At 39.0% G+C, this 12,595-nt stretch overlaps 2 protein-coding genes across 3 annotated transcripts in view; one reads left to right on the top strand and one right to left on the bottom strand.

Moving 5' to 3' along the window:
* CCDC82 (coiled-coil domain containing 82) overlaps window positions 1-4,415 on the bottom strand; it is a 31,078-nt gene extending 26,663 nt beyond the window's left edge. The window contains exons 1-2 of one of the 2 annotated variants that reach the window (XM_032488287.1): window positions 4,318-4,415; window positions 3,835-4,011 (exon numbers count right to left, since the gene is read on the bottom strand). The gene's annotated coding sequence lies outside the window, so the exon portion shown is untranslated. The remainder of the gene's footprint in view (window positions 1-3,834; window positions 4,012-4,317) is intronic. The other variant, XM_032488288.1, reaches the window with a different exon arrangement.
* A 58-nt stretch (window positions 4,416-4,473) lies between these two features.
* Window positions 4,474-8,455, top strand: JRKL (JRK like). Its single transcript, XM_006186514.3, has one exon. The coding sequence runs from the start codon at window positions 5,115-5,117 to the stop codon at window positions 6,687-6,689; it is 1,575 nt and encodes a 524-aa protein (XP_006186576.1). The 5' UTR covers window positions 4,474-5,114; the 3' UTR covers window positions 6,690-8,455.
* The last annotated feature ends 4,140 nt before the right edge of the window (window positions 8,456-12,595 follow it).

Raw genomic sequence — 12,595 nt, 5'->3', positions numbered from 1 at the left:
GCTGGGAAAAAAAAGTGACACATATAGAAAATTTTGGTGGAATAACCAGAATGATTCCTCCCAACAGCAAAGGAGGATTCTGAACAGAGAAATGATATGAATTACAACATAAAGATCATTTATATGAAAGAAGTTATAAAGTAGTCATTGACATTAAAAAAAAAAGACAACGGTGCAAAACTGAGAGATAACTTGTCCACTAAGATTGCAGCCTCTATATATTTTAGTAAAATGGCAATGGCTTTAAACCATTCAAAGTTAAAGACACAATCTAATCCAACAGAAAATTTACTACAATCCACTAAGACAGTGAGGTGAAAAAACAAAAGTTTCATGACGAAGCAGAGTATGGTACTAGGAAGGAAAACAAATGCTCTAAGTTCCTGATTCAGAAAAGGGTGAACTCCATCAAAATTATCACAAGTACACAGTACAGTGAACAGAGATAAGATAACTAGAAAAACACTAACACACATGTACTTCTGTGGTGACTAAGGAGAACAGAAATATGATCACAATGTCTTGAGACTGACCTCATAATGGGCACCTAAGAACGTATGTATTCAACTGAGTGCTCTCTCTCTCCTTCAAAGAAATCATCTTATGAGGGTGATTGTTCCAGGATTTCCACAATGGCACAGAATAATATGAACAGTTTTTATAAACCACAGTATCAAAAATATGAAAATAATCACATTTCATTATCCCAAAGAGAGGTTTAAATATCCATTTTATTCACTTGTCTTAGTTATAAGGGACTGTTAGCTGCTTCCAGAAATGAAATACAGTTTCAAAAGATGAAGATTAACTTCCATTAAAGATATTTTTCAAATGTGCTGCAAACTCTGATCATAATTCCAAAAACAGAATGCCAAAATTTTTTTGACCCATGGCAGTATTACTGAAGTAAGTTTACGGCTTCCCAACATGATTACTTTTTTTTGGTGATGGGGAGATACTACCCATTTGATTGTATGCTTCTGTTATGTTTATACGGTAATGTGAATGCTACTATAATATTAACTCATATAAAATCAGAACAACAACAGTTGTTAAGATTATACACCAGAAACTATAATGTAGGCGACCTTATGACAGTAACTGCTACAAGATATATTCAATATTGTTAACAGGAATCTAACAAATCCTAGTCCATAGACCAGATATTCTGCTATTTGTAGTTTCACTTAGGTTCTATCTTACAGAAGGTTTGTTTATATTAAAATCAGCTAAGAATAAAACTGTATAGTCAAAATTACTTTTTTAAGATCTCTATGTTACTTTTCAAAGAATGGTTTTTTATACACCATATTGCTTCAAAATATGTCCACTCAGTTTCTCTTCCAGGTTTTAAACAGATTATTGCTGTTTTTTTTTTTATTAAGCACCAGATAAACTAGGATCACTATATTTTGAAGCCATGTATCACAAAGAAGTATTTTTAAAGCACACGTAGTTATAAATTTGCATAAGTTAACTGTGCCCATGCTTCATACTGTAAGGTAAGGTTTTTAAATAAATGTCTGAATTGGGGGAAATAATGAAAAAAATGTTTATGAAAACAAATGACAAATATGGCTTCAGTAGATACACTAAAGTATGGACAGCAGGGACATTAAAGTGAAAGATGATTTTATTAGTTTGATACATACTGAATGATCATCTTACAAAACTGCACCATGTGCAAAAGACAGTTATTTATCATATCAATAGGCAATTCCTACCACAATGGTAGAAATGATTAAGAATGTCACACTATGCAAATACCTGTGACTGCACAGAGTTAGACTATTAAAAATCTACATATGTATAGTAACTTTCAGTGTATTTTCAAACTTTCAGTGCCTTTTTAAATTTCAAATTTTCAAATGTATTTTAAAATCCTGACAATGATCCTAGAAGGAAGATATTCTCTCTCTTCATTTATAAAAATCAAAGCCAAGGACACAGAGTTTAAATGACTTACTGAAGATCACACAGCTCATTAGTGACAGAGCAGGGATTAGAAACCAGGTGTCCTGATTCCTGGTCCAGTGCTACACAATCACCGCTGCCTTCATTATATTTGTACAGGGTAGGAAAAATTAACGTCTTTAAAAAAGTCATTATTTTATCTCTCATTCATGCTAAATTTTAGTTTCAGAAAATAATCATTAAAATAGTTTAAGAGTTTACAAATATACTTTTTAAATTTTGTAACTGAATTTTAGTGCACATGAGTTAGGCCAGAAACTTCTGGAAATAATTTATCCATTGGCAAGAAGAGAATGTGCACAGGAGATGAAAATTTGCAGACTTCCCTCTACCACCTTACTGATGACAGTGATTACAAAATTTAAGGATTTCTCCATTGAGTTGAAAAGTAAACATTTCAAAGAAAAGGCAGTCTCTGATGAGAAAAAATTTATTTTGGAAACTGCAGTACTGAACATTTGAGGAGGCAAATTTAATTTAAACAAATCAGGTTTCATTTGACCAACTGCCAGATTTCCAGGGTCTCTCTCATATTTCAAAATTGCTGTTTATATCAATAATGTCAAAACTCTGTCATTGAAAAAATAAGATAATTTGAATATGGGTGGCTCCTCTTTTTAAATTGTGGATACTTTTACTATGTGACCTGGGGAGGGAAGGATAACAGATGGCAAAGGAGCATGAACTGAACCAGAGGAGACAAATGAGAAGGTAAAGCTAGGGTGATGGATAAGACAGCTCTCTAGCGCTGGAATTCACTCAGAAAAGAATCCATGCAAATGAGCGAAATTCCTATTTAAGCTTATCATACACTCAATTTTTTTAAATGAGAGTTTAATTAAGCTTCTCTAATGATACCTTACCTTTAGGTAAAGAGAAAAACACAGATTCCAAACAGAAAGCGTTAAATAGGTGAATGAAGATGATCAATACCATCACATTTTTGTGCTTTATGGTGAAAATCATGTACGACGCACATACACAGCTACCTTGTCTGGGAAAGAATATAAAGGCGACAATCCATTGGGCTTGTGCTCTTTCTCTAACACACTAACTCTACAACTGAAAAGGGTACTCTGGTGACGCCTGAATTTTCCATCAGAAGAAACAGCCTTTATTCTAGACTTTGAGGTTAATTCATCCTCAAGAAAGGATTCATTCTAGGAATCGTGGGCTTACCCCACAAACAATGTAGGTGGTACTTTACACTTAAAAATTTGAAGGGCAGTGGAAACCCAGCCATTACTTGAAATTCCACCAGAAGGGATGCATCCTATTTGTAAAACATTACTCCTCTTGATGTTTCCTTTTACATGTCAGTTTGGAGAGGAAATCTTAATTAACCAAAGAAATAGTCATTGAATGTATACTACGCCAGCACATGCTCAGAGCTGTGGCGTTACTAGAAGAAATCAGCAACACAGTCTCTGCTCCCAAGGAGCTCACAATCTGATGAAATTACTAGGGACACCAAAACAAGGCAGCATAACACATGATTTAAGGGCTACAGAATATGATTCTTTTTATGCTCTTATCACAATGCTGTGAATCAATTTATCATAGTTCTTCCATTGGCTGGTAAACAGGGCAGCACAACACGACAGAAATAGGGAATAGGAAAATATGAAGAAACAATAATATAAAGACAGGAAAGCCAACGTCCCCCACTTAGAATCAAGGTTTAGTACTCCACAATTCGCATGGAGTGGCTCCTGACAGCTTGGCATCCTGGACAACTACAGCATTCATTAAAATCTGTAACACTGAAGGTGGTTCGCTAAATTCAGCAGGGATGGATGGCCGAGGAAGGAACAGATCCTCTCGGGAGTTAACCCCAGAGTCATTTTCATGATTACAAACCTGGCTCCTTGGCGGGACGCAGACACTGTCCGCCGGTCCGCTACTCTGTCCCCAGAAGGGAGGGGCACCGTAGCTAGGAAACGGGGCCCTTCAACGGAGCTCCCCGATGACGCGCGCAGGACGACACAAACACCCGGACCTTAGAGCAGCCTCGGACCCCAGAAAACAAACCAGGATCTGGAAGGGCCAGAAACCCGCGAAATCATCACCCGCGCTCCGCGCGCCAGCCCTGCCCACTTCCCCTTCGCGGCAGGAACTGGCACCTCCCCCCACCGCCCCACTGCAGCTTCGCCCGGGCCGCGCGCGAGTGGAGCGGAGCGCCGAGGGGAGCCGTCCCGCCCACCCCGGGAGCGCCCGAGGGAATTTTTCCTCCCCGGCCGCGGGGAGGCGCGGCTTCCCCCGCGCCTCTAATAAGCCATTAGCAGCCCGAGAGAGAGCGAGTCCCCGCCCCGACCGGGCCCCGCGCCGCCCCCGCGCCCTCACCTTTCAAACCTCCTCCGCCTCCGCCTCCGCCTCTGCCTCCGCCCCAGGTACCGGGTCCAGACTCGCGACGCTCCGCCTTCTTCCGGGGACCAAGGGAAGTCCCGCCTCTGGGAGGGGCAGGGGCGGGGCCTGGTCGGCCGCGGGAGGGGGCGTCTTCCGGGAGCGTGCGCTGGGGGAGGAGCGGTCGCCGCGCGTTAGGCAGGGAGCGGTGCGGGGTCCCGGCTCCAAGCGAGGTGGGAGAGGCGCTCGGTGGGCTGTGAGGGTCCGGGAGGACTGTGCAGGCTGAGCGCAACGCGGGGAAGTGCGGCTGGCGGCTGGGGAAGGAGTCACACGCACCCGTCCCCCTGGGGAAGGGGCCAGTCCCCGGCTCCCTGGCTCTTCCGCTCTCTGCCGTAACTTCGGGGTGTGGCAGGGGTTAGTGACGGCCGTTGACCTGGGGTCTGGGCGTAAAGGAGGCTTGTGGTCGCGATGGGGTTATAGTCTTTCTCGCGGCCACCGGGGGAGTGAGACAAATGTTTGTAATCCGGATTATCCGCGGTGACTTGGGGCCTCCTCTACTGCCCATCTGAAGTTAAAGGCCTTTTCTGTCCAACTTCCTCCCCCCGCACCGACCTCTGCCGTCTCTTTGCCAGCCAAGCCCAGCCGGGGACGGGGTCGGGGCCACCAGGTTCCTGGTAAGGTTGAAAGACGGGGTGTGTAAGACTGGGTTACAGTGAGTCTGTGAGAGAGAAAGCAGGATCTTCTGGACTGCTTCAGTGTGAGTGTGGGCTTGACTCCCTGAGTCCCCGAGCCACACCATGTCAGGGAAACGGAAGCGGGTGGTGCTGACTATTAAAGATAAGCTTGATATAATAAAGAAACTTGAAGATGGAGGTTCTTCCAAACAACTGGCAGTGATTTATGGAATTGGGGAGACAACAGTTCGAGATATAAGAAAAAATAAGGAAAAGATTATAACTTATGCAAGCAGTTCTGATTCCACAAGTCTTCTGGCCAAGAGGAAATCTATGAAACCATCCATGTATGAGGAATTGGACAGAGCCATGCTGGAATGGTTCAACCAGCAAAGAGCAAAAGGGAATCCTGTGTCTGGACCGATTTGTGCTAAAAGGGCAGAGTTCTTCTTTTATGCTTTGGGAATGGATGGTGATTTTAACCCCTCTGCCGGTTGGTTGACTCGTTTTAAGCAGCGGCACAGCATTAGAGAGATTAACATTAGAAATGAAAGGATTCATGGGGATGAGACTGCCGTGGAGGATTTTTGTAACAACTTTCGAGACTTTATTGAACGAGAGAATTTGCAGCCTGAACAAATCTACAATGCTGATGAAACTGGACTGTTTTGGAAATGCCTACCTTCCAGGACTTCAGTAATCAAAGGTAAATGCACAGTCTCTGGGCACAAGTCAATTGAAGAAAGAGTCACTGTGATGTGTTGTGCCAATGCAACAGGTTTACACAAACTTAAACTTTGTGTTGTGGGGAAAGCAAGGAAACCTCGCTCCTTCAAGTCAACTGATACCTCAAACCTGCCAGTCTCTTATTTCAGCCAAAAAGGTGCATGGATGGATCTTTCCATTTTCCGACAGTGGTTTGATAAGATCTTTGTGCCACAAGTTCGAGAGCACTTAAGATCCAAAGGCTTGCAGGAAAAGGCTGTGCTCCTGTTGGATAATTCACCAACACATCCAAATGAGAACGTCCTGAGGTCAGATGATGGCCAAATATTTGCTAAATATTTACCACCTAACGTGGCTTCTTTGATTCAGCCCTCGGATCAGGGAGTTGTAGCCACAATGAAGAGAAACTACCGGGCAGGTCTTCTCCAGAACAACTTGGAAGAAGGTAACGACCTGAAATCATTCTGGAAGAAGCTAACTCTGCTGGATGCACTTTATGAAGTAGCAATGGCATGGAATTTAGTAAAGCCAGTTACCATTAGCAGAGCATGGAAGAAGATTCTCCCTACCATTGAGGAGAAAGAAGGCCTGGACTTTGATGAAGAAGATATCTCAGTGGCTGCTGTGGCTACCATTTTACAACACACCAAAGGATTGGAAAATGTGACTACTGAGAACATTGAAAAGTGGCTTGAAGTTGACAGTACTGAACCAGGCTATGAAGTATTAAGTGACAGTGAAATCATCCGAAGAGCACAAGGCCAGACAGACGAATCCAGTGAAAATGAGGAGGAGGAGATAGAACTGATCCCGGAGAGACATGTTAATCATGCAGCTGCTCTCCAATGGACTGAAAATTTATTGGATTATCTAGAACAACAAGGGGATATGATTCTGCCTGATAGACTGGTGATACGTAAACTTCGAGCCACCATAAGAAATAAACAGAAGATGACAAACTCAAGTCAATGATGGCATATCAACATTACCATTGTTTTGGTAATTGTTTGTAACTCTTAACCTCTTTGCAACATGGCTTCGTTCTCTCTGTGTTCTGAATTCTCAGACACAGTCCTGTGAAATACAGATACAAAAATGTATCTGAATTGGTTTGAGGATTATGTGTTTTGCAGCATCTGTCTCTTGTCCCTTTATTTGTGTGGATAATTGGAAGCTGATTCTGTACAGGTATAAATTACACACACATATGCATTCACTTTTATAGATCTGCAATTACCCCTTCCATTACAGTGGCATTCCCTAAATTTTCTAGCAGAAGTTACAGGTAGGTGAACAGTTTGAGCACTTCCCTGAAATCTTTTGTTTGCTCTGTGAGGGCTGCCACAGTAATCTTTTCTTGTTCTTGTGCTAACCAAATTAAATTATCTGTTTTGCATCTTTATATACACTGATGGAATGAGAAGTATCTACATTGTTAGATTTCAGGGTAATCTGTAATGATTCAAAATGAAGTTCTGAATGAAGAGGAAAGAATGATGAATGAATTATGAAAATAACTTAGAAATCATACTTTTCTTACATTTGTTTGTGTGGCAAGAGGAGGGGATTTTTCTAGAAATGAACTATAATATAGGGAGTGATTGCTGAATTAGTGAGAAAAATATTGGAAAACTGATGTATAAGATCATGATCTATTCATTTGTAGAAAACTGGGAGTTGAAAATCCGGGGAACTTTAGGTTATTTATACAAAGGGAATAAGTAGCCTTGTTTTAGTTGGGTCTTTTTATTATGTTATTAATTGGGTAACAGTATAGGCTTATTATTTATTCATCTAATTATAGTACAGATTTTGTAACTTTACATGTGGTGATGTCAGCTCCCACCCTGTATGTGGGGGAACATCTTGGGTATTTGTAAGTTTTTTTAATATGTACTTGAAAATATCTATAATTTGAAAAAGTTTGTCATGCTTTTATTTGATGTGAAAAGAAGAAGAAATTAAAATAATAAAGTTTTTATTTTTAATAAGCCATAAATTATGACCTGTTTTATGAAGAAAGCAGAAATAATTATGGAGAGTACCAGAGTCAAAGGAATCTCATCATTTATTATTTTGACACTTGTGAAAAGGTTTTCTTCTAGAATTGGTTTGTCAGAATTTTGATAAACTTAGTAATTATGTTTACTCAAGACATTGAAAAGATTTACCTACATGAATGTTAATTTCATTCATAATTTAAAAGCAAAGTGTCTGTATGTTATTTCACGTTTTGGCCCTAAATTTAAAAAAAAATTCTCTTATGAGTCATTTTTTTTTTAAAGGTTTAACTTTTTCATTGAAATACTTTGCATTTTACAGTGACTTTCTTAGAATTCTAAAACTTCAGAAAGATTTGTAGCTTTCCATAATTTTCTGTTATCTTAATGATGTGTCTAGATTTTTAAAAAAGATTTATTTGTGACAAGAACTGTTTAAAAATTGTTGCATGAATTGCCTCAGTGCATAGGGAAAAAAAGCATCAGAAGTTAACATCCATATTGAATCAGATTATTATGTATTCATAAATTAAATTATATGTAAAATGATTTATCTAAAATGAAAATATGTACTAAACAGCTTCTTGGAATTTCTCTGAATTTGCTCACTGTTTTTAAAATTAACCTTGTTAATGAAATTCAGCTGTATCATTGCCACCTAGTGGTAAAATTAACATTACTGTTAAGTTGTGTGGTTTTAAACTTTAATATCTAGTAAAAGGTTCACTGTTTTGTGGCCTTGAGTGTGAATATTGTGACTTTCTCTATCCTATGGGAGACTGCTCTTCTTTGGTTTATGGCTGACTGCTGTTTTCCAAAAGCTGCCAACAATAGTAGGCTAAAAGTTCTATTTTGGATCCTTCTATCCGTAAACATAATTGTAAAAGCTGCCAGTTAATTGAATACCATGTTGTGTTCTAAGCAGTGTATTTAAATCATATGACCCTCAAATTATGAATTAGGTGGAAGTAATGATGCTCTGCTCATACTCTTAATTGCTGAAGATCACTTGGCTACAGGTAAGAATTTAAACCCAAGTATTTGACACCAGAAGGCCACACTTACTTTACTGCAACCTAAACTAACATCTTAACCTTTTTGATCTTCAACATTTATTCCTCCCTTCCACCACCACCTGCCACAGGTGTCTCAGTTTACTTACCTATCTTCCAATGCATCGGGGGCAGCAAAGGCCCTTTCCTTTTACCCTTTTAGAGGTTGGTCTTCCTCTTTGACTACTCTGCAGTGTCTCCAGTCCCCTATTTATCCACAGCCTAATAGCATTTGAAATTGGGATTGTCTGTTTTCTGCTTTCTGGTTAGCCATGCTCAGTAAGGATCCCATCTCACTTCAACAATTTAAAACCCACCATTGGGAAAAACAATTCATGTAAACGTTTCTCTCTAGTTTACAAGATAATCTCAAGGAGAAAGAGTTGGCACAGTGTAGCACTAACACAAAAGTCTTACTAGCCCAAGTTATTGGAAACCACCACCCCCGAAGGCATATGAGCATATATACACTCAGATCCACACAGATCAAAGGGAGAAAAAGTTAAGCCCCCAAATGAGAGGTGGGAAAGAGGATGAGGGTTTGGTTCAGATAGAAGAGGGGGTGGTTAGATGAGTAGAAGAAAAAAGGGAAATGTGGTCTGTAGTGAGGTTTGTTTTGTTACGTGCATCTCAGCACTGCAGTCCTAGGTTTACCAGGATGTGCTGCTCACTTGTGGATTCTCCTTATAACCTCTGCTCTTCTCCTTTTCACCTGTGAAATGTTAAGAAGTCAGTACCAGGTTGAATGCATTTGATCAATAGTTGGGACCTTTTGATGGATGATACCAGAAGCTGTTTGGGTACTGTATCTGCCCCAAAGTCATAAATTCTTGGTTTCCAATTCCTATCCCTTCAATGCCCCCACCAGAGGCTGTGTTTGGCTTTCTATTGTGCCGTTAAGAAATTAGCCATGGGGTCACGTTCTCATCAATCTTAACTGATTCTCCCAATGATGAACCTTGATATATCTCTCAGAAAACCAACTGTGCACCACAATGTTCCTCTAAACCTGTGCACCTAGTAGCCAAAAGTGCTGTGAGAGTAGGATTACCTGCAGGGGATGATGCAGGAATTTAGAAACTTGTTTCTTACAAGAGATTTGGGTTGAGGGCCAGAAAGCAGGGCAGTAGATGGGTGAAGGGAATGGAATTCCTTGCTAGGTTTAAATTCAGTGAATCAAAAGTTCATTGAGTTTTACTACATATGTGTAAGGCTACTGGGGGTGACGAGTTTAGGAAAATATAAAGGGGGAAAGTGATTCGTGTCCTTCAGGATCTTGAAGTCAAGGTGGAAAAAACATTTAGGGAAAACAAAGCTATCTGGTTTCATTGTAAGCTTGTATAAAACAGTCAACATAATGTGATGTGGATTATGTTGCTTATTATTTCCTTCAGTGGCTTCTACTCTGTATTCCTTGTACATTTTAAGCTTTTCTTTGTTTATGGTTTTTACTGCTCCTGAGTGACTTCTTCCATTTCCATTACCTGAATGCTTATGATCCCAGATCTGCCTCTAGTCACACTGTGTTCAGAGATCCAGATTCCTATCTTCAATTGAGAAGCGGGATTTCGCTTCTGGGAGGGAAATTTAAATGGTTGCTTTGCTTCCCATCTATAGTAAACTATCCGTTTGTATCCTGATGTCAGAGCCAACTAGATGGACTAAGAAGTTCAAATTTTTTAACAACTCCAAATTAGGCTAATCTATATTGGTCTGAAATAGCAAAGTAGATGATTATCTTTCCTTATCCTATTTGTTTAAATAATTGATGCTTACATCAATGAGAATAAAGCATCTCCGCTTAACTTGCTCTCAGAAGTCCTAACCATGTGATCTCGGGTGAGTGTCTAAATCTGTCTGAATCTCCCTGTCTCTCAAAGGGGGATAATAATACAGATTGTTAAGAAGATTAAACATTAATAATGTACAACTCTTTGTGAACTAATATGTTTTATATTATTCATGGAAAGGATTAAAGGACTTGAGAGCATCAAAGATGAAGAGTGGGAGAGTAAGATAATTGAAATAATAGGAGTTTCTGGTTGAAAGGAGGAAATACAGAGGCCAAGATTTGCAACTTAGGTATTCAAAACGTATTGAGTCAATGTATACAATCAGGCTCTGTCACTCCTTTTTTAATGCTTTAAACTTATTTGTACATTTGAAAAGAGTGTATATAGTATACCTCAGAGATATTGTGAGTTTGGTCCCAGACCACTGCAATAAAGGAAATACTGCAATAAAGCAAGTCACACAAATTTTTTGGTTTCCTGCTGCATATAAAAGTTATATTTACACTCTGCTGTAGTCTATTAAGTGTGCAATAGCATTTTATCTAAAAGAACAATGTATATACTTTAATTAAATTTTTTTAAAAAATGCTAGACAATCATCTAGGCCTTCGACAAGCCATCTTTTTGCAATAACAACGTCAAAGATCACTGAGTAGCCTTTATAGATTGGCTTTTTTTACTTAGAAATATGCATTTGACATTCCTCCATGTCTTTTCATTGCTTGATAGTTCATTTCTTCTTATCACTGAATAATATTCTGAAGTATGGATGTACCACAGTTTATACATTCATCCATTGAAGGACATCTTGATTGCTTCCAGTTTTGGGTAGTTATGAATAAAGCCGCTAGAAACATTTGTATGCAGGTTTTTATGTGCACACAAATTTTCAGTTCATTTGGGTAAATATCTAGGAGTGCAACTGCTAAATCATATGGTAAGATCATGCTTAGCTTTATGAAGGAATTGCCAAACTGTTTTCCAAAGTAGTTGTACCATTTTGCATTCAGACCAACCATGAATGAGTTCCTGTTTCTCTGCCCTCATTGGTATTTGGTGGTAGCAGAGAAGATTTAGCCACTCTAATGTAGTGATCTCATTGTTTTAATTTATAATTCCCTAGTGATATTTGATATTGTCTTTTAATATGCTTATTTGCCATCTATATGCTTTCTGTGGTGAGCTGTGTGTTTCATTCTTTTGCCCATGTTTTAATTGGGTTATTTGTTTTCTTATTGTTGGGTTTTAAGAGTTCTTAATTGGTATTTTGGATACCAATTCCTTTATCAGATACGTGTTTTGCACATATTTTCTCATAGTCTGTGGCTTTTCATTTCTGAACAATGTCTTTTGCAGAGCAGAAATTTTAATTTTTAATTAAATCTAATTTACTAATGTTTTCTTTCATGAATCATATTCTTGCTGTTGTATCTAAAAAAGTCTTCACCAAACCCAAGGTCACCTAAATTTTTTACTATATTATCTAATAGAAGTTTTATAGTTTTACATTTTACATTTAAGTTTGTAAAGCATTCTGAGTTATTTTTTGTGTGTAAAGGAGGTAAAGACTTTCTCTAAATTCATTTCTTTGTGAATATCTGGTGGGTTCAGCATCATTTGTTGAAAAGACTGTCCTGTCCCTACAGAATTGTCTTTCCTCCTTTGTCAAAGATCAGTTGACTCTGTTTGTGTAGGTCTGTCTGGGCTCCCTATTCTTTTCCATCAATCTATCTGTCTGTTCTTTTGCCAGCACCACACTGTTTTGATTACTGTAGCTTTATAGTAAGTCTTGTGGTGTTAATTCTCTTTCTGTACTTCCACCTCAGTGTCATGCTGGCTAGTCTGGGTCGTTTGCCTCTGCATAAATATGGTAGAATCAGTTTGTCAATATCCATAAGATAACTTGCTGGGATATTGATTGAGACTTCACGGAATCTGCAGATCAAGTTGGAAAGAACTGACGTCTTGATGATAATTGAGTCTTCCTTTTTTTTTTTTTTTTTGGCCTGTCCATTTATTTATTGTTTATTTAT

This window comes from Camelus ferus, chromosome 10 (genome assembly GCF_009834535.1).
Source record: "Camelus ferus isolate YT-003-E chromosome 10, BCGSAC_Cfer_1.0, whole genome shotgun sequence".
Classification (NCBI taxonomy): domain Eukaryota; kingdom Metazoa; phylum Chordata; class Mammalia; order Artiodactyla; family Camelidae; genus Camelus; species Camelus ferus.
Note: the sequence above shows the minus strand (reverse complement) of the source record. Positions and strands in the feature narration are given on the sequence as shown.

Coding starts and splice junctions, on each gene's coding strand:
- JRKL (XM_006186514.3), top strand. CDS start 5,115: ATGTCAGGGAAACGGAAGCGGGTGGTGCTGACTATTAAAGATAAGCTT.